Below are 27445 nucleotides of genomic sequence, written 5' to 3'. Positions count from 1 at the left end.
TTGAGCTGACCTAATCTACGGAGGAAACCCAAAATTGTGAGAAATGTGAACGAGGGAATCCCCATACTAGACCCCAAATAATGAGAACAGACGACGCAAAGTTTCTCTTAAGGGATCAGAAAACGAAAGTCTTCAGGGTATAAAATCCCAGATGGAGGCTTCAGAGCTCAGACACACAAGGAGTAGATCCTCGGACAAGGTCTACACTCACGATGAGCACCATCATTGCAGGTAGGAGGCTTCTAGGACTCTGTGAAGATATATGGGCACTCTACAGTACAAGAGACTATCTGGCCTACACAAAATAGGTAGCGTCCATCAAAAATGTCCTGGCGATCACTGACCGTTGTTATTTATCTGCACCGTAGATTGTGAGGAGGGGTAGTTTTATTCTTCTTTGGTGGCAACGAAGCACTTGCATGAGGATAAGAATCAACTTTCGCAAGTCCAAGTCTTGGAAAATGTCAAAAATCCTTGACTTTCATTTTATATATTATTTTTTTTTTTTTTTCAAATTAGGATGTACAATATCCAGAAAAGAAACCACAAAGAATTAATAAGATGAGAGGTTGCAGACAAGCGTCTTTAGACAATCCGAGTTTGACTTGATAATCTCTTGCTCAAAAGGAAGGAAATTTGCAACTTCTAAAAAAACTGCCCGTAGATGATTATGGAAGGAAGATGAGACAACGTAGAGGAAGGGAAGGGAGTGGAAAAGGCAAAGAGGAGAGACGCCGATCGAGAAAGTAGGCAGTTGTGACTGTCGATGAGACAGAGATAACTGGGAGTAGACATAGACATGAAACAGAGAGAGACGTGAAGACAAATTTTTCTTCTAAGACAACAAACTTGGAATAATCTTGGTAAATCAACTCAAGGAAGGGAGGTCAGGAGGGTCTCCTGTACATGCTAGGAGATTGTTGTGTCCTATCACAAATTAATTGCTTTATTTATACAGGTGGATTCTGGTTGTCCATAGTTTTCTCCGGCATGGTCATGGGGTGGATAGCTGAAGGGGCTCCTATAAGTACCAGCACTCCACCGCAGAGCGTCAACCTCAGCCATGAATTTGGGAAGACGTTAAAACTATCCAGGAAGCTCTTACGAGAGAGCAGACTGTTGACCCATCAGTATGTAAGTGACTAAATATCACCTGTAATCTTGTATCGGTGACTGCTCAGAGTTTCGGTACATTATTTTGGTGTCGACTTAAGGATTTTTTTGCCTCCCTCTTGTAGTACTTATTGTATTATGAGGCTTGATTTTTAACTTCCCCAAAATCTGGAATGATTTTCCCGTAATTCTATTCTACAAGTCACAAGTTTATCCCTTGATGCAACATAATGTTTTTATACAAGGGATTGTCCACTTTGGGCAGCCCCTTAATGTTTTGTCCACATGTGTAAAATTAGTCACATGGGTCCTAAAGCAATGCCTCTACCGAACACCACCAAAACTAGTAAGCTGCTGTAGATTTCGAGAGATGTTGGGGTTAATTCAGGGTAAAGAGTCACCATTGGTAAATAAAGGGAACACTAAAGAACCTTAATCATGGACCTTCATTACCTTTGTAGGACATTTTACTTGGGGTCTGTCTAAAATCTTAACTCTTCTGACTTATTTCTCTGACCTGAAGCCACCTTCTTATATGGAAGCTTGAAAAAAAATGCGCCTTCTTTTTGAAGATGTTCATTTTATCTTCTCCTCCATTCATCAGTTCATCCAAAGATTTTCTCCGAGCTCGAGTGTTGATGTTCTCCTCAATGTTTTTACTATTTTAATTTCTTCATGAACACTTAGAACAATGTTCTGTTTGTCTTTAGCGTGTGTGGAAATTGCCTGGGTCCCACCTGGACTTCACAGGAACCTCAATGAACCTCACCTCAGTTGCTGTCAACATTACTTTATGGCTGAAGTTAAAGGTGAGTCTTGGCTGTTCTCTGACCATTCCATTCTTTTCTTGACCCTTAATACCTTAGCAACACCTATAACGTCTTCTACTTTCTTTAGCCGAGTGACCGTCTCAGGTTCCTCAGTGATGCTCTCCAGGTCTATCCCGTGTATTTGAAGGAGCTAGAGAAGTGGGGGAAGGAGGAGACCAAGGGGGGCTCACCGCCGCTCAAAAGAAGCATCTCCTGTGTACGTCTTGACCTCCGAGATCTTCTGCATCACATTCATAGACAGGTCAGTGAGCAATCACAAGCATAGAAATGGCTACAAAAAAAAATAGACCAATCTCATCATTATTGGTCACTAGATTTACCTCCATTCAAGGGTTATGACCGGATGGGTGATATCCTGGAGGTTGGAGATTATTCTATCTCCTGAATAAAGGAAATGTTCAATAATGTTTCATCTTTTATAGATGTCGTCACTTGGACTCAATCACACCAAAGCTTCGCCCCTGGAGAGTCTATGGGGTGATGCCAATGACTGGTGTACCCGTGTGAAAATGTACCAAGTTCTTCGTACCATGGAACAAACCCTACTTCGGGCGGTGAGGGAGTACACCATACTGCAGCGTTTCTATGGTTGAAAGTGGCGATAAGTTGGAGTGTGGGGGAAGTGGGTTGTTACTCATGTGGATTCCTTCATCCTCCCTATTCTATGGATATTACTGATGACTGATACACTATTACCCCCTCATACTGTAAGCTGAGGAAGGTGAGACGGGACACTCAGCTGGGAAAAAGCGCAAAAAACTCAGGACAATGACACATTGATAACCGCAAGTATCAGTGTCATTATCCTGTACCCCGAGTGTCAGTATCATTATCCTGTACCCCGAGCGTCCGTGCCATTATCATGTACCCCGAGTGTCAGCGTCATTATCCTGTCCCCCGAGTGTCAGCGTCATTATCCTGTCCCCCGAGTGTGAGCGTCATTATCCTGTACCCCGAGTGTCAGTGTCATTATCCTGTACCCCGAGTGTCAGTGTCATTATCCTGTACCCCGAGTGTCAGCGTCATTATCCTATACCCCGTGTGTCAGCGTCATTATCCTGTACCCCGAGTGTCAGCGTCATTATCCGGTCCCCCGAGTGTCAGCGTCATTATCCTGTACCCTGAGTGTCAGCGTCATTATCCTGTACCCCCAGTGTCGGTGTCATTATCCTGTACCCCGAGTGTCAGTGTCATTATCCTGTACCCCGAGTGTCAGTGTCATTATCCTGTACCCCGAGTGTCAGCGTCATTATCCGGTCCCCCGAGTGTCAGCGTCATTATCCTGTACCCCGAGTGTCAGCGTCATTATCCTGTACCCCGAGTGTCAGCGTCATTATCCGGTCCCCCGAGTGTCAGCGTCATTATCCTGTACCCAGAGTGTCAGTGTCATTGTCTTATACTTCATGGACCATTTTCTAGTATCGGGGACCTAATTTGCCAGTTTCCCAGCTGATGATCTCCCTCCTTGTCTTCCGCCTCCTCCGTTATCTGCTCTGACATTATTTATGATGTTATTATATGTGATTATTTATTATTATTTATTGCCTTGGATATTGCACTGACATTCGGACAATAAGCCGCTAATGTTCCGGATGCTTCTGTGATGAGTAACGGGCAGTGTCGTCGCGTTCAAAGCGTTTTCTCGCTATGTTACTTGTCGTCGAATGAAACACATTGTAATGGTTATTGCACTGCCGAAAATCCTAGAAATGCGAAGATTTTATCACTTTTATAGGATATTTTATATATTTTTACACTTTATATTTAAGATATATTTTATATATTTTTTTATGGAGAAACTTCTTATTTTATCAATGTACCCACAATGTGTGCCTCTATACTACAGGCTACCCAACATGCCCACCTTACCAATCCACGTCCATCAGACTCATCAACACCTTATCTCCAAGGAATCACCACGTAGACTGTTAAGCTACCAATACACATTACTTTAAAATTGATGGAAAAATGGCCGACTTCAACCAAAAATATCAATCACTGGGTGAAATATAACATCGAACGATCATCTGATCTGACTGATAGGAAAGAAGGTGCCCGCCACCCCGACTGGTAGATCACAAGACATTTTTCTGTGGCAGAATATTTCTAGAGAGATCTTCTCTCCATTTATGGAGCTTTGAATGGCCGTTTAACCTTTAACCTCCTAAGGAGTATGGCCACCACCTACCACCACAGAGTGCTACCGACGCTCCTGGGACAATCATGCTCTTGTCCACCATTCCTTGTAGATAACATTTCCTACTGAGATAAACCCTATGCTCTACTCCACCATTTCCTAATCTACAACTCTGATCATCCTTCCAATCGACTCAACATGTAACATGTCCCACTTTCCAACATGTCAGAAACTTCAAGACCACCTCATCAACTTTTTTTTAGGCTCACATAAACAATCAGATCAGGCCAGGCCATTTTTAAGGTTGACCCTTCATCAGTTCTACACATCAAGTTCTACGTCAACTTTTGCATCAATTCCTATATTACAGCGTCCTTCACAGTTATGTCTCAGTAGGTCAACACTTCCTCATGTCATAGTCTACAACCCTCTTCATCTACATGACCCAGTGGGCCAACTCTTCATCAACATGTTCCATATCTGCACACACTTCTCCGATGATGTAGATAACCATCACCGATGCATTGACACGAGTCCTTCATATGACCTCGTTCCTTATCGATGTCATGTAAGACACTCAGTCTGGTCCACCCTCTTTCCCAGCTTTGTCCCACGTGGGTGGCCAAATCATCTCCTAGACTGGTCTGACTTCGAAGTGGTTAATCACACCATTAGGCAATTCTGTTTAGTCACAGTCTGACTTTGTGGAAGTGCTTTTCGTTGTTAGGAAAGCCACCGACCAAACATCCAAGCTTTTTTTTTTTTCGAAAACTCAAAAACTCAGCGCTCATCATGTGGTTCGAGAGAACTTTGTATTTCTTTTTCAGAAATGTTATGAGATTAATTTATGGTAAATAATGTGTCTGTTACATTTCGCGTCCGCCGTGCTCTTTTATCTATTAAGTTCTTGTTTTAGTTTTGTTAACTTAAATAAAAAAAAATTCCGCGTTTGGAAATTTTCTTGTCTCATGTTGATGGGTTAAAAAAGACGTGGATGGTTGTAAAAGCCCCACTATTAATGGGACAAGGAACCCTTCTGGGCTTACACCTTCATTATCATGTTCCTCATCGACCTGCTTTTCCTTAAAAGGAAGGATACGATGAGAACTTGGAAGATCCCTGCCGCCGGTGGAGCTCAGACCATTTGTTTTGAGTCACTGAATAATTGGGGGAAATCCAGTGTCTTACCAAAAACACAACTCACAACCCCCCCAACGAGGGCGATGTATCAAAACTTCACACGGTTGACCATCTGCCATCTTGTTCACACTTGATATAAGGGACAAATACGTGGGTAGCGTCGGAGTGGATGGGTATAAACATACAGCTAGGATGAGATACCTCGCATCACGTGTCTCCTGGATTCAGAGGGACTGGACTTGGTACAGCACATGACGCCTGGAAGTGGGATGACTGGTTAGACGACTTCAGTAGGACCAGAGGTTACAGGAGAACGTTTCTATTATGGTGGTCCATGGCAAGGTGTCATTAGGGGATCTAAAGCAAGCACCTTGTAACAAATACGTACCTGGCACTATTACGGAGGCTTTGTGTTTGGCACTCCATGGGTGTCTATGACTTGAATAATATCATGGGTACTTTGGTTGTTACCATGCTAGGTCACTGGGGAAGAGACTATATAGGGCGGTGTGGCTCGTACAATAGAGGATCGGTGTATGTTGCTATATCGGGGTTCTAAGGTCAGCCATAAATGAGGTCTACGTGATTAACACTGTATGGGGTCTCTATGGTTAGTAGTATAAGGTGGTCACTGTGATGGGCACTGTATGGGACCTTTGTGCTTAGCTATGTATGGGGTCTCTTAGATTGGCACTGTTATTGGGATCTTTCTGGTTACCACAATTATGGGGGCTTTGTGGATGATATATGAGGTTGTAATGGACTTTGTATAGGGTCTCGGTGGTTAGCACTGTATGGGGTCTCTATGGTTACTAATATATGGGGTCACTGGGATGGTCTTTGTGGTTAGCTATGCATGGGGTCTCTGGTATTGGTACTGTTATGGGGATCTGTGGTTGGTAAATATATAGGAACGCTGTGATGGGCACTATATGGGGTCTCTGGGGTTGGAGCTGTTATGGGGGCTCTATGGTTGGTAACATATGGGATCTCTTGTTAGCAATGTATGGGGTCTCCATATTTAGTAAAATATAGTGGTCACTTTGGGCACTGTATGGGGTCTACGGTTGGAACCATGGAGTCTCTATGTGAGTAATATATGGAGTCACTGTGATGGGCCCTGGGGGGTCTTTGTGGTTAACAATCTATAGGGTCTCTGGGATTAGCATGGTTATGAGGGATCTGTGATTGGTAAAATTTTGGGATGCTGTGGTAGGGACTGTATGGGGGATCTGTGGTAGGGACTGTTATGGAGGCTTTGTGGTGGGGTCTAAATGCCGTTGTTGTGGTGGGCACGGTCTCTGGGGATGCACTGCTATGTTATAAGGGCTCCTTGGTTGGCAATAAATGGGGTCCCTATTTACACTGTCTGAGGTCCCTGGGACTGGTGCTGTTATGGGGGCTCAATAGATGAGAACAAGCATTTATGTAGGAGGTACTGCTATACGGAATCTGTCGGCACTGCCATTACGCACTATTTAGAGGGGTTACGAGTAATGTGATGGGGGTCACTGAATACCTCCCCTATTACACAGTACTTAGTGACCACAATGATGCGAGTAACACGTGGCGGTCTTTTTCTCATCGTACATTTCATAGACAATCTTTATTAATGATTTTTATTTACAATACATTAAGTATTTTCACCATAATCCCCCCCGCCGGTCACTCATTTGGCTTCTTCTTCCTCTTCAGGCGTGACTGCAGCTCCTGCATCATCTGGGGGTGCGGGATCCCGAACCTGTCCATACAGAGAGGGGGGATCGTTAATGCTAAGCTTACGTTTCCCCCCCCCATCATATTACTCCTAGCTGAGGTATGGGGGGGAGAAATTATGGAATTTATGCCTTGGTGACATCCCAGTAGGGTTTCTCCCGATGGTGGTGATTGCTGGAAGCCGTGCAGGGAATTTTACAGCCCTCAATGTCATTACAGAAGTTAGGATTTTCACTGTTTGTCAGCGTCCAGATGAAAATCTGAAATAGTTTTTTCTCTATTTTGGGCTATGGATTCAATCTGAAACTAATGGTGGCATACCCCTCAATATCCCCTTCCACCCCAATAGAGAGGGCCTCAAATATAGTCATTGCACCCATTCCCATATTGAAGGTTCCCAATTCCTTCCCTGACACCAGTTCTAGGACTTCTGTTATACTGTCATTACAAGCACAAATCAAGAGTCTCAGAACTTTTGTAGAGGAACCCTATGAGGTCCTTGGACTGGATCCTTTCATGATCTGTAATGTCTACTGGCCAGTGATCCTTACCCAGCGTGCCTTGGTATTCCCTTCTTGGGCTTGATAAGGTTCTCCTCTGCTTCAGCAGGCTTCTCTTCCTTCTTTTCTTCTGTAGGATTTGATACGGCAGGAGCCATTGGAAATATTGGCAATTTTCCTGGAAATATTGGTACTCCCATTGGCCGAGGCCTGGGTATTGGCTGAGGTGGTTCGACGGGTTCACTCTCTGATGGGACTTGGCGCTGCCCCTGCTTACGCCGAATAGATGTTTTTCTACGTAACTGCACGCGGCTCTTTTGGGCGCTGATGTCCAGTGTATTATGAGGAAACTATGGGCAAAACAACATTTGACAACTGCATTATATAAAGGCACAACATGTCTGAAATCTGTCTATATAAAGAATCATGCTCACTTTACAGCATGCTGTGAACACTATGTAGTCAAAGCAGATAAATGGCCAACACTTACCAGACTGTTGTCAATTTCATAGTCTTCCTCCACACTCGGTTCCTTCATTGTTCCTCTGAGATCTTCTAGAGGTTTCTCTTGGTCTTCATTCATTTCCATACGGGCTGGTGGCTCTTTTAGTATTGGACGTTTGTCGGTGAGAATTGTGACGACTTGTTCGTTTTGATCTGAACACAAGGCTTCTTCTTCACCTTCAACCGATTCTTTCTTGATATGATCCATATTTGGAGGTAACCTGAGCTCTAAGTCTGATGAACCAAAATGTGCTGTATTTGATAATTCATTGATATCAACACTAGCGATGTCTTCAGTATGATGGGTGACTATGGACAAAGTTGGTCGAGAGTGATCTTGGTCAGGAAGCTTCTTGTCCAGGTCATTACCAGGTTCTGAAGGACCTAACTTTTGGTTCATCTCCTCAGAATCTTCCTTTTCGTCTTTTGTAATAGACTTTATAAAGAGGTCTTCTCCAGCAACTTCAATGACCTCTACAGTAGACATACTTGTTGAGGCTTCCACTGAGTAATCTGAGGTAATCACAGACTGAATTTCAGATAAAAGATCAATTTCTTTGGGTTCATAATCTACCAGCAGTACATTTACATTTTCTTCTGCAGTATTGACAATGCCCATAGCAATGTGAGATTCTTCAATGAAAATTTGAGATGAACAGTTGGGTTGATTTTCTTCAGGCTCTAGGCGACAAACAAAACTGGATCCATGTTCTTCTGCATGACAGATATCTGAGGTGTCATTCTGGTTCTTCAGCTGTTCATCTGGAATAACATTATCTGGAATAATATCAACTTGGGCAGTTGAATCAACTAGTATATCACGAGCTTTACATGTGTCGAATGTGTCTTCTTTACAGACAACACTAATGACATCTGTTGTGTTATCTGTTTTCTTGACTAAGTGAAGATCTGATAGGAGAACACTTTCATCTTGAGAATGTTCTGAGGTAGATCCCAATATTGTGTCAATGTATTCGACAATAGATCCACTTTCGGTATGAATCACAGGCTCATGGACTTCAAGATTTCCAAATTGTTTTCTAAATGTATCATCCATAGTTTCGGAAGGTTGACTTTCTTCTTTCTTTTCTTTCTTATTTTCTGAAGTCTTCTCCACTGTGTGGTCAGGGATAAGGTTATTCTCTGGTTCACCTGTAATAACATTATCTAGAATGATATCAACTGGAACAGCTGTTTCAACCAGTATATCACAAGGTTTACGTGTGTCCAATATGTCTTCTTTACCAGTACTAGAGATAACGCTAATGACATCTGTATTCTGATCTGTCTTTTTGACTAAGTGAAGATCTGATAGGAGAACACCTTCATCTTGAGAATGTTCTGAGGTAGATCCCAATATTGTGTCAATGTATTCGGCAATAGATCCAGTTTCTGTATGAATTACAGGCTCATAGACTTCAAGATTCCCAAATTGTTTTCTAAATGTATAATCTATAATTTCAGAAGGTTGACTTTCTTCTTTCTCATCTTCTTTGCTTTCTGAAGTCTTCTCCACTGTGTGGTCACTGCAAATTTCTGATGAAGGATCAATTTCTTTTGAAAAAACATTTTCTGTCTCTGTCAAGACATTATTAAATTCAGTAGCTTCAACCTGAGTCTTGGTGACGGTAATGGAAGAATAACGATGTTCTTCAAATGAATGCTCAAGATCTGTAATGGATCCGAGTTCGGATGATAAACACATTTCAGGGTAATTCTCCTTAGCTTTTCCTTGGTGTTTGAGACTTTCGGAAAAACTATCTACAACGGATGGATCATCAGATTGACCCCCATCTTCCAACCATTTATATGACACATCTACATTCATAGGAGAATCATTGACTTGATCAGAGAGGTTCATGTTGGATAAAAGATCATCCCCTCCTTCCAATGTTTCAGTATATGATTTCAAGGTGGATCCTTCGATTACTTCAATGTTGTCCTCAGCAGGAGATCCAGAACCTAATAAAATCTTTGGCTCATTGACCCTATCTGGAATTTGATATCCTAATTGTCCATTTGATGTTTCATCTAGTGTAACAAAAGGTTGATTTTCTGCTTGTGCATCTTCCTTTTTATTTTCTGATACCTCTAGAATCTCTACTGATGTATTGTTGGTGTCCGGACCAACATCTGAAACTTCTATAATAGTCTCAGTGACAGCAATTTCCATGGAAGAATTAAATTCTTCCTTTAATATTTGCTTCGCGTCTATCAGGGATCTAAGTTCTTCTGAAAGATGGAGACCAGGACTATGTTCTTCAGAACTTTCATGCTCTGCAGTAATTTTCTCTGAAAAGATCTCACAAATAGTTTCCTCATTAGAAAAACCTACATCTTCCATCTCTTTATCTGACTGACCTACATTAATAGTAGACACAATCACTTCCACAGAAGTGTCCATATTAGATAAATGGTCATCACCTCCTTCAACTTTATCGGAATATGATTCTGAGTTGGAACCTACGATCACTTCATTGTTAACTTCAGATGGAGATCCAGTATCTAATAAAATCTCCAGTTCCTTGACACTATCTAGAATTTGATCTCCTGATTTTCCATTTGAAAATAACAAAATAACAGAAGATTGATCTTCTCCTATTTTCCCATCTTCTTCCTTATTTTCTGAGATCTCTGCTGAGGTATTGTTGGTGTCCAAACCAGTATCAGAAACTTCTATCATGGTCTCAGAGGCAGCAATACAAATAGAGGAATTATGATCTTCCTTAAAAGTCTGCACGGATTCTATAAGGGATCCAAGTTCTTCTGAAAGAAGGAGACCAAGACTACTTTCTTCATTGTTTTCATGCTCCAAAATTTCTTCATCAGCTTGACCTACAACGTCCACTCCTTTATCTAACTGACCTTCATTCGTAATAGACGTAATTTCCAAGACTTCCGCAGGATGATACATTGACATCACTGAATGAAGTTCAGATAAGATGGCTTTGTCAACGATTACTTCAGAGTGGCTAAGCGTTCCACTGTCCAATGAAATCTCTAGTTCCGTGACTCTTTCTAGAGATTGAGCTTCATCTGAAGTCAGAGAAGTTTGAATTTCTTCCGGCAGATTTTCTGAGTTCTTGTCCACTGAGTGACCTGGTATGACCATATGTTGGAGATCTAAATCTTTATTGACATTATCAATTTGGAATTTTGATTCTATTGTATCTGCTAGAAAATTGACTACTGTAGAAACACTGTGAGCGATCTCTGATCTCTCTATCACTTCAGAAATGTCCTGTTCTGACGGACACGTATTGATCACAGACTGGATTTCTGATAATAGGTCAAATCCTGTCTCTGTATGCTTACAGATGCCTTCTAACTCATAATCTGTTCCAAGGGCACTTTCTGTGTATACAGAAAGACTTTGGTTTCTAGATTTGGCCTCATTGGTTGCATTTTCATCTGAGGAAATGACTTTCTGATTGGGTTGTCCTCCAACTCCATCTTTCAAGCTGACTTCACTTTCAGACTCCTCAGATGATTCCTTTGCGTTCCCTGTAGGATCTTTTGGAGCCTCTGCCTCCTCAATGCTCTCACTGTAGATAATAAGGCCATCATTTTGGTAACTTTCTTGTTTATACCACATGTAATCCTCCATTTCCTGTATCTGGTATTCCACCTTCACCCTCATATGTTCTTCTAATTGCTCACTTAGAGGCCTAATTTCTCTTAAATCTCCTACATCGTGATATTGCTTCCCAGCCATGACGTCTTCATTTTGAGCCTCAGTCATCGTGGGATGGTTTATTCCTTCAGACCCTTCACTGTTTTCTTCTGATGGATCTTCAGCTGTTTGGACATTGTCAATATTTGATGAGTCTGTTGAGAGACGTCTCTTCGATTCAATACTGATGATGTCATCTTGTATTTGATCATATTTGGAAGTATCCAGCTCTCGGACAGATGTTTGCATGTTGTGTCCATCTGGTGTATTCACTAAAACTGTATCCTCACTTGGTCCAGGTTCACCCTCCAGTCTGCTCTCATGTAAATATAATTTATCAGTCATCGGTATTATTCCTCCTTCGGTTGACTCTTCCTCCACTAATGGGTGGCACGATAGCTGAAGTAGTTTCTGCTTACTATCAGTATCTTTACTATCTACTTCTGCATGGACCTGTTGTTTCATTAATACTGCATCCTCATGTAAAAAGAGATCCACCTTGATTTCTTCACTTGACTGACTTTCAACTTCCAGAGATTCTGTAACTTTGAGCTCTGTAAAATGTGATCCTTCTTGGTTTGAAGGATCGGAGACAATCTCATAACTTTTTTCTAAAGGACCATCAATCTTATCAAACCTCTGTGTACTTTCTCCATGATCATATTCCACCTCACAATCCATATCTGAATGAGTTAGGTTATTATGTAAGGTAGGCATTGAGTTTTTGATTTGGCCCTCTTCACTATCCTGCATCTCCTCAACATTGCGAACATCATTAGAAAGTTCCTCCAATGACTTTTCATTTGGGAACATATTGGCATTCTCCTCTGATGGAAAGCCTAAAGTCACGCTCTGGTAGGTCACGTCACCTATGGATTTACATGTCTCCTCATCTGTGTGTGTTGACATTTCAAGCCCATCGTACCATACAGAGCTTCCCGCATGCAGTCGTTTCACCTGATCCCTCTCAGTGTTTGGATCCATCATTGCCGTCTCAATAACTTGGTTGCTGCTTATGAATCCAATATTCTCTTCTTCATCAATTGGTAATACACCTGATTCTGTTCTTGGGTGTAAGTTTGGTGGGTGTTCCATGTATTTACTGATCGGTTCCTGCGCCCCCTCAATCTTTATACACAAAATATCCTCTGACATCTGTTCCCTTTCTTCAATACTTGGGGAGAAGTGAACTCTTCTTCTCATCTTCTCAACTCTTTGACCTTGTTCAGTAGGTTGACAGTCTTCTACTAATTCGGAAACACTGCTAACCTCATCTGGCAGTTCCTTCTCTTCTGAGTCAAGTTCCTTCACCTCCTTTTGGTCATGTGAAACCTTTTCTTGATGTTCTCCGCTATCCCCTTGCTTGTTGCAGCTCCTTAAATTTCTTTGATCTACATGAGTGTTTTGGGGGATTTCTACAGATTCTAATGTCTCAAACTCTTGGTCAATATCTTGAAATAAATCACAGTGTAATGCTAGACGAACAGCCGTCTCATGAAGATGTTCCCAAGTCTTCCTTGCCTCTTCTCCTTGATCACTAGGAGACTTGTCTTCTGCACTGACTGGTGTAACCAACTTTTTATGTTGTCCTTTGATATCTGGTACATCTAAGTCATCATATTCCATTATGAGTGGAGTAGCTAAAACATCTTCGGTTGGTTCCTGGTCAAGTTCTTCTGATGTTACTGTCAGATGACAAATTGTAGCTTCCTCTGAGATGTCTTGAATAGTGATGGTCTGCCCTAGACTTGGAGAAACATTCACTTTACTAAGAGAATTTTCTTTCATTTCAAAATCTAAGTTTCTCCTGGGAACTTGATCTCTATTAGGCGAAACCTCATGTTCCTGATAAGTCATTGTTTCTAGGTCCCTCAACAAATATTCAAGCCTTGAAATAGATTTTTTCTCCGTCTTGATCTTTAAGTGATCTTCATTCACAAGTGCTTCTTGGTTTACCTTCTGCACCTTTTCATAAATGACTGGTTGGACTTCACTGTGTAGGATTTCGTCTTCTGTTTTTGGTGGCTTCTGATCATCTGTGGTGGTGGCTTTGCTGTGGCTTTCATCTTGGTGACTGAAGGTATCATTGGCATCGCTAATTGTATGATGATAGTCAACATGTTTTCTTGCTATATTTTCCTTCCGATGTTTGACCGCTGTCTCCTGTGCTTGGCTCTCAACATCTGAGGTTGGGAATAAGAACATATGAACGTCACCAACCTATGCGGATAACTCGAGGACATGTTTAAGGAAATTGAGGCAACCCCTGTTACAGCTTAGGGTTCCCTGATGCAGGATATATTGCTTTACGACATGGGTGAGAATATTTATTCACTTATTTTTTCTTTACAAGGTTTACCTTGCTGGATCATCTTCATACGCTCCTCCGTGGCCTCCAGAACGGCTTCTTCTGATGACACATCTGCCGCTAAGGTCATCTGATCTGTACCCTGTCCGAAAATGAAACCAGTTAAAATGAACAAGGTACAAGAATGACAGTTGTGTAGAAGACAATGTATAAACTGGAAACCCTGAGGTTACAGCAGGGACGGTCAGACACAGAAGGGGGTCTCTCTGCAAGGTCAAGATGTGGACCTTGGATGTGGGAGTGGGCCCCATTACCTCTTGAGTTGCTGCCCAGGTTGCACCAGTTTCTTGTCCTGCTCCGTGTTAGATGCAATGATCTGCAGAGAAGTCATAAATGTAATAATCTGCAAACCTGACTAACATCTGTCAGAAGGTGGAGGAGACAGAGCAATGATCGGTGGTGACCTGAAATTTCTATTATTATTATGTTGCCGCATAAAGAAAGAGGAAGATGCCTTGAAGCAAAACTGTGGTCTCTGCCCGCTCCTCACATGTTCCTGCTCACCATTGTGTTATCTCCATTTCCATCATTAGAAAACTCTCTTATTTCCCCAGATGCATCACAGTGAGATTCCTGACCACTGTCGCTGCTGACCTCACTTCCCTCTCCGTAAGGATCCTACATCTTACATGTTCTCTATGTAATAAAGACACTTCATCCTCTCAACAGCTGTTCATGTCTGGATCCGTGTTCAGTCACATCATTGGAGGCAGGAGAAAACGGGTACAGCCATCATATTACTGCTAATACGTCCGGTATTATACTACAGAGCTGCACTCACTATTCTGCTGGTGCAGTCACTGTGTACATACACTACATTACTGATCCTGAGTTACACCCTGTATTATACCCCAGAGCTGCACTCACTATTCTGCTGGTGCAGTCACTGTGTACATACATTACTGATCCTGAGTTACACCCTGTATTATACCCCAGAGCTGCACTCACTATTCTGCTGGTGCAGTCACTGTGTACATACATTATATTACTGATCCTGAGTTACACCCTGTATTATACCCCAGAGCTGCACTCACTATTCTGCTGGTGCAGTCACTGTGTACATACATTATATTACTGATCCTGAGTTACACCCTGTATTATACCCCAGAGCTGCATTCACTATTCTGCTGGTGCAGTCACTGTGTACATACATTATATTACTGATCCTGAGTTACACCCTGTATTATACCCCAGAGCTGCACTCACTATTCTGCTGGTGCAGTCACTGTGTACATACATTATATTACTGATCCTGAGTTACATCCTGTATTATACTCCAGAGCTGCACTCACTATTCTGCTGGTGCAGTCACTGTGTACATACATTATATTACTGATCCTGAGTTACACCCTGTATTATACCCCAGAGCTGCACTCACTATTCTGCTGGTGCAGTCACTGTGTACATACATTATATTACTGATCCTGAGTTACACCCTGTATTATACCCCAGAGCTGCACTCACTATTCTGCTGGTGCAGTCACTGTGTACATACATTATATTACTGATCCTGAGTTACACCCTGTATTATACCCCAGAGCTGCACTCACTATTCTGCTGGTGCAGTCACTGTGTACATACATTATATTACTGATCCTGAGTTACACCCTGTATTATACCCCAGAGCTGCACTCACTATTCTGCTGGTGCAGTCACTGTGTACATACATTATATTACTGATCCTGAGTTACACCCTGTATTATACCCCAGAGCTGCATTCACTATTCTGCTGGTGCAGTCACTGTGTACATACATTATATTACAGATCCTGAGTTACACCCTGTATTATACCCCAGAGCTGCACTCACTATTCTGCTGGTGCAGTCACTGTGTACATACATTACATTGCTGATCCCGAGTTACACCCTGTATTATACCCCAGAGCTGCACTCACTATTCTGCTGGTGCAGTCACTGTGTACATACATTACATTGCTGATCCTGAGTTACATCCTGTATTATACTCCAGAGCTGCACTCACTATTCTGCTGGTGCAGTCACTGTGTACATACATTACATTACTGATCCTGAGTTACCTCCTGTATTATACCCCAGAGCTGCACTCACTATTCTGCTGGTGCAGTCACTGTGTAATAATAATAATAATAAATTTTATTTTTATAGCGCCGACATATTCCGCAGCACTTTACATTTCAGAGGGGATTTGTACAGACAATAGACATTACAGCATAACAATAATCACATACAGTAGATTATAACAAATAACAAGAGGAGTGAGGGCCCTGCTCGCAAGCTTACAGTCTATGAGGAAAGAGGTAGACACGAAAGGTGGGTGGTAACAGTTGCTCTGATTGTATGGACCAGCCATAATGTTAAGTGTGTAACAGTACAGACACAGAGGGCTAATGGATGCATAAAGCATGTGGGAACATGATGCTGGGAACCTGGTTATGGTAAAACTTTTGGCTGTGCCACACAGGGATAGATTAGGTTAATGTGTTGAGGCGATAGGCCAGTCTGAATAAATGCGTTTTCAGGACACGCTTAAAATTGTGGGGATTGGGGACTAATCGTATTGACCTGGGAAGTGCATTCCAAAGAATTGGCGCGGCACGTGTAAAGTCTTGGAGACGGGAGTGGGAGGTTCTGACTATTGAGGATACTAACCTCAGGTCATCAGCAGAACGGAGGGCGCGGGTAGGGTGGTATACTGAAACAAGGGAGGAGATGTAGGGTGGTGCTGAGCCATGGAGGGCTTTGTGGGTGAGGGTAATAAGTTTATACTGAATTCTGGAGTGGATGGGTAGCCAGTGCAGGGGTGGCATTTATGCACATGTAATCTAAGTACATGTATCAAAGTACTTCTGGCAGTTATAACATGGATGAATGTGACACGCATCTCTATTCTCTTCATACAGGTAACCAGCTTTTCCAATCTCTGCTCTGAATCCACTCCTGTGTCTCCATTCAATGTCAGCAAGCAGTTAATCCTGAATGCTATCTATGTGTTTTCAACTCTGCAAACTTATATCTGGTATATAGTTTTTTCAACTTACTCTGCTTGTCCCCTTATGTTGTGAGGTCAAGAAACTTTTCAAAGTGCTTTATGATCCATGTAGTGCTGGACATGTGTTTATTTGACCACAACATTTTATTGGGTCCTGGTGTCTCAATTTAGTGTGATTGATTAACGAGAAGAGAGAGCCAAAAAAAAAAAAAAAAACTTAGCCTTAATCTCCTATATATTCGGACATAGCTAGGGGGAGCATTTATGCAGGGGGCATTTATGCACATGTAATCTAAGTACATGTATCAAAGTACTTCTGGCAGTTATAACATGGATGTTAGACAGGGCAGGAGACAGGTAAGACATTTATATACATCTACTCCCGGTACAATTGGAGTACAACAAATTTATACCATATGCATTTGTGTAATTTATATCCTGGCCGCTGCATTCACACACATCCACCGCCCTGGCATTAATTCTCCACACTCCATCCATATTGGCCCCTCACTCCTTTCCTCTCCTATGTATAGCACTCACGCTCTTTTCACATTGTTAAATTGCACAGATCCAGGCAGTCCCACCATTCAACACCAGAGACGCTCTCACAAATCACTTAACCATCTGCTCACTCTTTCTATCCTCCTTCTCCTAGTCGCAGGAGACATTGCTCCCAACCCTGGTCCCCCATGTTATAGAGAGTCAAAACCCCCGACTGCTACACTCAGAAACCCCTCTAATCTTATTAATATTCCCTGCATGCAATCTATCTCTCTTAATTGTGCACTTTGGAATTCTCGCTCAGTGTGTAACAAACTCTCCTTCATTCATGACTTCTTCCTTTCTAATTCTCTTAACCTCCTGGCTCTTACTGAAACCTGGATCCAGCAGTCAGATACTACCGCTGCTGCTGCTCTTTCATATGGGGGGCTACACTTCTCTCATACCCCAAGATCAGACAATAGAGCTGGTGGAGGCGATGGTCTGCTCCTATCACCAAAATGTACCTTTCAGGTTATCCCTCAACTACCCTCACTAGTCTTCCCTTCTTTTGAGGTCCATGCCGTCAGACTCTACACCCCCTTCTCCATGCAAGTGGCGGTGGTGTATCGTCCTCCCGGCCCCTCCCATCAGTTCCTGGATCATTTTGCCACTTGGCTTCCACATTTTCTCTCCTGTGACATCCCTACCCTCATCATGGGAGATTTCAACATCCCCATTGCTCTTCCCCTCTCCCCATCTGCTACTCACCTTTTATCTCTAACCTCCTCATTTGGCCTTTCGCAGCTCACTAATTCTCCAACGCATGAAGACGGACACTCCCTCGACTTGGTCTTCTCTCGGCTTTGTGCAGTGGATGATTTTGCAAACTCCCCTCTCCCGCTCTCTGACCACAATCTTCTTTAATTCTCTATAAAGAACTGCCAGGCTGCTCAGGTCACCCCCACTGTCCAGACTTATAGAAACATACAGGCCATTAACACCCAGAAACTTATGAAGAACTTGCAGTCTTCATTGGCCCCTATCTCCTCCCTCTCATGTCCTGATTCTGCATTGAAGCATTACAATGAAACACTTCAAACGGATGAATTTGCACCCCCTATAAATAGAACACCACAACGCAGACGGCGACAACCCTGGCACACGGTGCAAACACGTTTCCTGCAGCGGTGCTCCAGGTGCGCCGAACGTCTGTGGAGAAAATCCAATCTACACGAAGATTTCATCCATTTTAAGTTTATGCTTAGAACATACAACACTGCCCTTCACCTCTCCAAACAAACCTATTTCAACACCCTCATCACCTCACTGTCCAATAACCCGAAACGTCTCTTTGACACTTTTCATTCTCTACTCAATCCAAGAGTACAGGCCCCAACCACGGAGCTCCGAGCTGACGATCTGGCCAATTACTTCAAAGAAAAAATTGACCAGATCCGACAGGAAATTATCTCCAAATCCCCTCATACCATGCACCGTCCTCCCTCCCCCACTGCATCTAACTCACTCTCTGATTTTGAACCAGTCACAGAAGAAGAAGTAAGCAGGCTCCTTGCATCTTCTTGCCCAACTACTTGCACCAGTGACCCATTTCCGTCACATCTCCTCCAGTCCCTTTCCCCTGCTGTCACCCCTCACCTAACTAAAATATTTAACCTCTCTCTCTCTACTGGTATTTTTCCCTCCTCATTTAAGCATGCCATCATACATCCACTACTTAAAAAACCATCCCTCGACCAAAACTGTGCCGCTAACTATAGACCTGTCTCTAATCTTCCCTTCATCTCTAAACTCCTGGAACGCCTGGTCCACTCCCGTCTTATCCGCTATCTCTCAGAAAACTCTCTTCTCGACCCTCTCCAATCCGGTTTCCGCTCTTTACACTCCACTGAAATTGCCCTCACTAAAGTCTCTAATGATCTGCTAACAGCTAAATCAAATGGTCATTACTCCATGCTAATTCTCTTGGATCTCTCTGCAGCATTCGACGCTGTGGATCATCAGCTCCTCCTCACTATGCTCCATTCCATTGGCCTCAAGGACACCGTTCTCTCCTGGTTCTCCTCCTATCTCTCTGACCGCTCCTTTACTGTTTCTTTTGCCGGTTCCTCCTCCTCTCACCTTCCCCTTACTGTTGGGGTCCCCCAAGGATCGGTTCTAGGCCCCCTCCTCTTCTCCTTGTACACTGCCCCTATTGGTCAAACAATCAGTAGATTTGGTTTCCAGTACCATCTCTATGCTGATGACACCCAATTATACGCTTCTTCTCCTGACATCACGCCAGCCTTTCTAGAAAACACCGGCGATTGTCTAAACGCTGCGTCTAATATCATGTCCTCACTATATCTGAAACTGAACCTGTCAAAGACTGAACTCCTTGTGTTTCCTCCCTCTACTAATGTACCTACACCCGACATTGCCATTTCCGTCTGTGGTTCCACTATTACTCCCCAGCAACATGCCCGCTGTCTTGGGGTCATACTTGATTCCGAGCTTTCCTTTGCCCCCCACATTCGATCACTGGCTCGCTCTTGTCATCTGCACCTCAAAAACATTTCTAGAATTCGACCTTTTCTTACTTTTGACTCTGCAAAAACTCTTACTGTTTCTCTTATTCATTCTCGTCTCGACTATTGTAACTCTCTTCTAATCGGTCTCCCTCTTACCAAACTCTCCCTCCTCCAATCTGTCTTGAATGCTGCAGCCAGGATCATATTCCTCACCAATCGTTACACCGATGCCTCTACCTTGTGCCAGTCATTACACTGGCTACCCATCCACTCCAGAATTCAGTATAAACTTATTACCCTCACCCACAAAGCCATACATTACATTGCTGATCCTGAGTTACATCCTGTATTATACTCCAGAGCTGCACTCACTATTCTGCTGGTGCAGTCACTGTGTACATACATTACATTACTGATCCTGAGTTACATCCTGTATTATACTCCAGAGCTGCACTCACTATTCTGCTGGTGCAGTCACTGTGTACATACATTACTGATCCTGAGTTACATCCTGTATTATACTCCAGAGCTGCACTCACTATTCTGCTGGTGCAGTCACTGTGTACATACATACATTACTGATCCTGAGTTGCATCCTGTATTATACTCCAGAGCTGCACTCACTATTCTGCTGGTGCAGTCACGGTGTACATACATTACATTACTGATCCTGAGTTACATCCTGTATTATACCCCAGAGCTGCACTCACCATTCTGCTGGTGCAGTCACTGTATACATACATTACATTATTGATCCTGAGTTACATCCTGTATTATACTCCATAGCTGCACTCACTATTCTGCTGGTGCAGTCACTGTGTACATACATTACTGATCCTGAGTTACATCCTGTATTATACTCCAGAGCTGCACTCACTATTCTGCTGGTGCAGTCACTGTGTACATACATACATTACTGATCCTGAGTTGCATCCTGTATTATACTCCAGAGCTGCACTCACTATTCTGCTGGTGCAGTCACTGTGTACATACATTACTGATCCTGAGTTACATCCTGTATTATACTCCAGAGCTGCACTCACTATTCTGCTGGTGCAGTCACTGTGTACATACATACTTTTACTGATCCTGAGTTGCATCCTGTATTATACTCCAGAGCTGCACTCACTATTCTGCTGGTGCAGTCACTGTGTACATACATTACATTACTGATCCTGAGTTACATCCTGTATTATACTCCAGAGCTGCACTCACTATTCTGCTGGTGCAGTCACTGTGTACATACATTACATTACTGATCCTGAGTTACATCCTGTATTATACTCCAGAGCTGCACTCACTATTCTGCTGGTGCAGTCACTGTGTACATACATTACATTACTGATCCGGAGTTACATCCTGTATTATACTCCAGAGCTGCACTCACTATTCTGCTGGTGTAGTCACTGTGTACATACATTACATTACTGATCCTGAGTTACCTCCTGTATTATACTCCAGAGCTGCACTCACTATTCTGCTGGTGCAGTCACTGTGTACATACATTACATTACTGATCCTGAGTTACATCCTGTATTATACTCCAGAGCTGCACTTACTATTCGCAGTCACTGTGTACATACATTACATTACTGATCCTGAGTTACATCCTGTATTATACCCCAGAGCTGCACTCACTATTCTGCTGGTGCAGTCACTGTGTACATACATTACATTACTGATCCTGAGTTACATCCTGTATTATACCCCAGAGCTGCACTCACCATTCTGCTGGTGCAGTCACTGTATACATACATTACATTACTGATCCTGAGTTACATCCTGTATTATACTCCAGAGCTGCACTCACTATTCTGCTGGTGCAGTCACTGTGTACATACATTACTGACCCTGAGTTACCTCCTGTATTATACTCCAGAGCTGCACTCACTATTCTGCTGGTGCAGTCACTGTGTACATACATTACATTACTGATCCTGAGTTACATCCTGTATTATACTCCAGAGCTGCACTCACTATTGTGCTGGTGCAGTTACTGTGTACATACATTACATTACTGATCCTGAGTTACCTCCTGTATTATACTCCAGAGCTGCACTCACTGTTCTTCTGGTGCAGTCACTGTGTACATACATTACATTACTGATCCTGAGTTACATCCTGTATTATACTCCAGAGCTGCACTCACTATTCTGCTGGTGCAGTCACTGTGTACATACATTACATTACTGATCCTGAGTTACCTCCTGTATTATACTCCAGAGCTGCACTCACTGTTCTGCTGGTGCAGTCACTGTGTACATACATTACATTACTGATCCTGAGTTACATCCTGTATTATACCCCAGAGCTGCACTCACTATTCTGCTGGTGCAGTCACTGTGTACATACATTACATTACTGATCCTGAGTTACATCCTGTATTATACCCCAGAGCTGCACTCACTATTCTGCTGGTGCAGTCACTGTGTACATACATTACATTACTGATCCTGAGTTACCTCCTGTATTATACCCCAGAGCTGCACTCACTATTCTGCTGGTGCAGTCACTGTGTACATACAGTGCCTACAAGTAGTATTCAACCCCCTGCAGATTTAGCAGGTTTACACATTCGGAATTAACTTGGCATTGTGACATTTGGACTGTAGATCAGCCTGGAAGTGTGAAATGCACTGCAGCAAAAAAGAATGTTATTTCTTTGTTTAATTTTTTTTTAAATTGTGAAAAGTTTATTCAGAGGGTCATTTATTATTCAACCCCTCAAACCACCAGAATTCTGTTTGGTTCCCCTAAAGTATTAAGAAGTATTTCAGGCACAAAGAACAATGAGCTTCACATGTTTGGATTAATTATCTCTTTTTCCAGCCTTTTCTGACTATTTAAGACCCTCCCCAAACTTGTGAACAGCACTCATACATGGTCAACATGGGAAAGACAAAGGAGCATTCCAAGGCCATCAGAGACAAGATCGTGGAGGGTCACAAGGCTGGCAAGGGGTACAAAACCCTTTCCAAGGAGTTGGGCCTACCTGTCTCCACTGTTGGGAGCATCATCCGGAAGTGGAAGGCTTATGGAACTACTGTTAGCCTTCCACGGCCTGGACAGCCTTTGAAAGTTTCCTCCCGTGCCGAGGCCAGGCTTGTCCGAAGAGTCAAGGCTAACCCAAGGACAACAATGAAGGAGCTCCGGGAAGATCTCATGGCAGTGGGGACATTGGTTTCAGTCAATACCATAAGTAACGTACTCCACCGCAATGGTCTCCGTTCCAGACGAGCCCGTAAGGTACCTTTACTTTCAAAGCGTCATGTCAAGGCTCGTCTACAGTTTGCTCATGATCACTTGGAGGACTCTGAGACAGACTGGTTCAAGGTTCTCTGGTCTGATGAGACCAAGATCGAGATCTTTGGTGCCAACCACACACGTGACGTTTGGAGACTGGATGGCACTGCATACAACCCCAAGAATACCATCCCTACAGTCAAGCATGGTGGTGGCAGCATCATGCTGTGGGGCTGTTTCTCAGCCAAGGGGCCTGGCCATTTGGTCCGCATCCATGGGAAGATGGATAGCACGGCCTACCTGGAGATTTTGGCCAAGAACCTCCGCTCCTCCATCAAGGATCTTAAGATGGGTCGTCATTTCATCTTCCAACAAGACAACGACCCAAAGCACACAGCCAACAAAACCAAAGCCTGGTTCAAGAGGCAAAAAATCAAGGTGTTGGAGTGGCCTAGTCAGTCTCCTGACCTTAACCCAATTGAAAACTTGTGGAAGGAGCTCAAGATTAAAGTCCACATGAGACACCCAAAGAACCTAGATAACTTGGAGAAGATCTGCATGGAGGAGTGGGCCAAGATAACTCCAGAGACCTGTGCCGGCCTGATCAGGTCTTATAAAACACGATTATTAGCTGTAATTGCAAACAAGGGTTATTCCACAAAATATTAAACCTAGGGGTTGAATAATAATTGACCCACACTTTTATGTTTAAAATTTATTAAAATTTAACTGAGCAACATAACTTTTTGGTTTGTAAGATTTATGCATCTGTTAATAAATCCTGCTCTTGTGTGAAGTTTGAAGGCTCTAACTTATTTGCATCTTATCAAACCTGCTAAATCTGCAGGGGGTTGAATACTACTTGTAGGCACTGTACATTACATTACTGATCCTGAGTTACATCCTGTATTATACCCCAGAGCTGCACTCACTATTCTGCTGGTGCAGTCACTGTGTACATACATTACATTACTGATCCTGAGTTACATCCTGTATTATACTCCAGAGCTGCACTCACTGTTCTGCTGGTGCAGTCACTGTGTACATACATTACATTACTGATCCTGAGTTACATCCTGTATTATACTCCAGAGCTGCACTCACTGTTCTGCTGGTGCAGTCACTGTGTACATACATTACATTACTGATCCTGAGTTACATCCTGTATTATACCCCAGAGCTGCACTCACTATTCTGCTGGTGTAGTCACTGTGTACATACATTACATTACTGATCCTGAGTTACATCCTGTATTATACCCCAGAGCTGCACTCACTGTTCTGCTGGTGCAGTCACTGTGTACATACATTACATTACTGATCCTGAGTTACATCCTGTATTATACTCCAGAGCTGCACTCACTGTTCTGCTGGTGCAGTCACTGTGTACATACATTACATTACTGATCCTGAGTTACATCCTGTATTATACCCCAGAGCTGCACTCACTATTCTGCTGGTGCAGTCACTGTGTACATACATTACATTACTGATCCTGAGTTACATCCTGTATTATACCCCAGAGCTGCACTCACTATTCTGCTGGTGTAGTCACTGTGTACATACATTACTTATTCTGAGTGATAAATATCAGGTTTGTCCACAAAATCTTCTTCTTTCCAGAACATAAAAAAAAAACATGGCCAGGAGATCCTATGAATTTCCTTAAAGTGACACTCCACTTAATGTTTGTGTCTTTATACACTCTGCACTATAACAATAGCAACTTCTTATAGTTTCCATTTCCGATAAATAATCAAAGTTAAAGCTCGTAGAATAATATTATATGGCGACATCTCTCTTTTTCTCTTCCTCTCTCTCTTCCTCTGTCTCTCGTTCTCCCTCTCTCTCTCTTCCTCTCTCTCTTTCTTTCTCTTCCTCTCTCTCGTTCTCCCTCTCTCTCTCTTCCTCTCTCTCTTTCTTTCTCTTCCTCTCTCTCTGTCTTTCTCTCTCTCTCCCTCTCTCTTTCTGTCTTTCTATTCCTCTCTCTCTTTCTCTTCCTCTCTCTCTTCCTCCTTCTCCCTCATCTCTCTTCCTTTCTCTCTCTTCCTTTCTCTCTCTTCCTTTCTCTCTCTTCCTTTCTCTCTCTTCCTTTCTCTCTCTTCCTTTCTCTCTCTTCCTTTCTCTCTCTTCCTTTCTCTCTCTTCCTTTCTCTCTCTTCCTTTCTCTCTCTTCCTTTCTCTCTCTTCCTTTCTCTCTCTTCCTTTCTCTCTCTTCCTTTCTCTCTCTTCCTTTCTCTCTCTTCCTTTCTCTCTCTTCCTTTCTCTCTCTTCATCTCCCCAGAATGGCGAGAGATGTCATGTGATCACAATGTGACTCCACAGCACCAGGAGGTGATTTCTGTCCTCTCTCTCTTCCTCTCTCACTTTTGGGATCTACTAGATTTAGTGATGACAGTCATAGAGACTGCTGCCTCCTAGTGGACGATGGCTAAACTACAGCAAATGTGCACAATAATATGGGGAATCCCTTTAACAAAAAAATGCATGCTGGGAATTGTAGTTTCCTAACACTTTAGCAAAACAGCAGCTTTCTGGGTGCAGATGTGGATGTCACCGACCTGTGACTTTGCTGCTGCGTCCTCGGACTGTAGAGGGGTCTTGGCGCGGGCGTCTCTAGGCTGCGGGGCGTTGGGTGGTGCTCCGAATATCTGCGCCGTCATATTGGTCACATAGACCTGCAAAAGAAACATAAATCGACTGCAGACAAAGGGGCAGAATCACCGGTACCTCCCCTAGAGACAGAGGAAGGGGCGTCACATTATTACCCCCAGAGGTGCGTCACATTATTACCCCCAGAGGTGCGTCACATTATTACCCCCATAGGTGCGTCACATTATTACCCCCATAGGTGCGTCACATTATTACCTCCAGAGGTGCGTCACATTATTACCCCCAGAGGTGCGTCACATTATTACCCCCAGAGGTGCGTCACATTACCTCCCCCAGAGGTGCGTCACATTATTACCTCCCCCAGAGGTGCGTCACATTATTACCTCCCCCAGAGGTGCGTCACATTATTTCCTCCCCAGAGGTGCGTCACATTATTATCCCCGCAGGTGCGTCACATAATTTGTTCCCCCCACAAATCTCACCAGCGCATTGTGCACGGCCTGGTACACGCGGGGGAGATGTCTCTGCAGGAACTCCATGCTCCCGTCGCCTTTGGAGGGTCTCTTGGCCGTCTCTCTGCACGGCTGCTTCTGTCTGATGTGACTTTGTCGCGGGAAGTGGCCATAAAACCGCAGCAATGTGTCAGTACACAGCGCATTTCTCCTTGTACAATATCCACTTCCTCTTCTGTCCCCCTAACCCCTTCACTGCCAGAGACACCGACCTCTCAGGGCCAGACGCCCCCGCCCACTGCGCCGTTCTCCCTCTCCGGTATTTTACGCCTCTGTCTGCAGAGATCACAAATGATTAGCGCACTTCTCCCTTAAATCACGCTGTCTCCAATGTCTGAAAATAATGTGTCCCTGTAAGGTCGTACGCGACCCCCTCTCATGTGACAACATGGCTTCCTCTGTCCGTCGTCCCCCAGGTGTTCTCCTTCTTTTTACGGGACAATCTGTAAGTTTGAGCGGCGGAGGTAACACTTCATGGTGCGGCCATGATTCGTGCAGGTCCGCTGCTGCTCAGAGGACTCGATGTTTTCAGCCGCCGCACGTGTCGTAATGGGATGTGGTGTATGTCACACTGACCGCACAGCAGAGGCGACAACACGTCCCACAATGCACTGCAGCCGGGGAGATTAAAGCCCAGATGGGGGTTGTAGTCGTAAAAAGGAAAGAACCGCAGCAGCTCAGCCTCGAATTGGAGACCCCGTAACGTTACAGAGCGGGGGGCACTGAGGGCAGAAGACACCACCGCTCTGCGGACCCCATAACTGCAGAGTCCAGACCTCCCCTGTACAAACCCTGCACCCCCGCCGGGAACTTCAAGTCCGTACATCACCAAGCCCAATGCGGAGCGTCGGATGGAGTGGTGTAAAGCCGCCACCACTGGACTCTGGAGGAGACGTGTTCTGTGCGGTGACGGATCCCACTTCTCTCTCTGTCCTCTGATGGAGGAGTCTGGGTCTGGGGACTCCAGGAGGACGTTACCCCCTGACTGTACTGTGCCCCCTGTACAGATGGTGGAGGGGGATAATGCTGGGGGCTGTTATGGGGGGTGGCGGCCTCGGACCCTCAGCTCCAGTGATGGGAAATCTAAAATAACAACCGTGATCCCTTCAATCGCTATGGT

General features: G+C 43.7%; 2 protein-coding genes across 2 annotated transcripts; one reads left to right on the top strand and one right to left on the bottom strand.

Annotated features, from left to right (window-relative positions):
- The first annotated feature begins 557 nt into the window (after positions 1–557).
- Positions 558–4962, top strand: IL27 (interleukin 27). The gene is made up of 4 exons (XM_073547217.1): positions 558–1134; positions 1824–1922; positions 2011–2184; positions 2366–4962. Exons 1-4 carry the CDS (start codon positions 907–909, stop codon positions 2534–2536), a joined length of 672 nt encoding a protein of 223 aa, XP_073403318.1. The 5' UTR covers positions 558–906; the 3' UTR covers positions 2537–4962.
- Positions 4963–6793: 1831 nt separating this feature from the next.
- Positions 6794–27372, bottom strand: LOC141050718 (uncharacterized). Its single transcript, XM_073547318.1, has 6 exons — positions 26296–27372; positions 25762–25878; positions 13973–14063; positions 7927–13796; positions 7488–7786; positions 6794–6961 (listed from the first exon to the last, which is right to left on the bottom strand). The coding sequence occupies exons 1-6, from the start codon at positions 26350–26352 to the stop codon at positions 6886–6888; spliced, it is 6510 nt and encodes a 2169-aa protein (XP_073403419.1). The 5' UTR covers positions 26353–27372; the 3' UTR covers positions 6794–6885.
- Positions 27373–27445: the final 73 nt, after the last annotated feature.

This window comes from Dendrobates tinctorius, unplaced genomic scaffold (genome assembly GCF_039654945.1).
Source record: "Dendrobates tinctorius isolate UK_male_01 unplaced genomic scaffold, ASM3965494v1 ptg000152l, whole genome shotgun sequence".
In the NCBI taxonomy this organism is placed as follows: Eukaryota; Metazoa; Chordata; class Amphibia; order Anura; family Dendrobatidae; genus Dendrobates; species Dendrobates tinctorius.
This window is presented reverse-complemented; position numbering and strand designations above follow the sequence as displayed.

Bases quoted from the DNA above. Each gene is read 5' to 3' on its own strand.
- LOC141050718 (XM_073547318.1), bottom strand. From the start codon at position 26,352: ATGGAGTTCCTGCAGAGACATCTCCCCCGCGTGTACCAGGCCGTGCAC. The intron at 25,879-26,295 runs GTGAGATTTGTG...TTTCTTTTGCAG, and splicing joins AGGCCGTGCACAATGCGCTG to GTCTATGTGACCAATATGAC. The intron at 14,064-25,761 runs GTCGGTGACATC...ATTTTCGGACAG, and splicing joins ACGCAGCAGCAAAGTCACAG to GGTACAGATCAGATGACCTT.
- IL27 (XM_073547217.1), top strand. From the start codon at position 907: ATGCTAGGAGATTGTTGTGTCCTATCACAAATTAATTGCTTTATTTAT. The intron at 1,135-1,823 runs GTAAGTGACTAA...GTTTGTCTTTAG, and splicing joins GACTGTTGACCCATCAGTAT to CGTGTGTGGAAATTGCCTGG. The intron at 2,185-2,365 runs GTCAGTGAGCAA...CATCTTTTATAG, and splicing joins TGCATCACATTCATAGACAG to ATGTCGTCACTTGGACTCAA.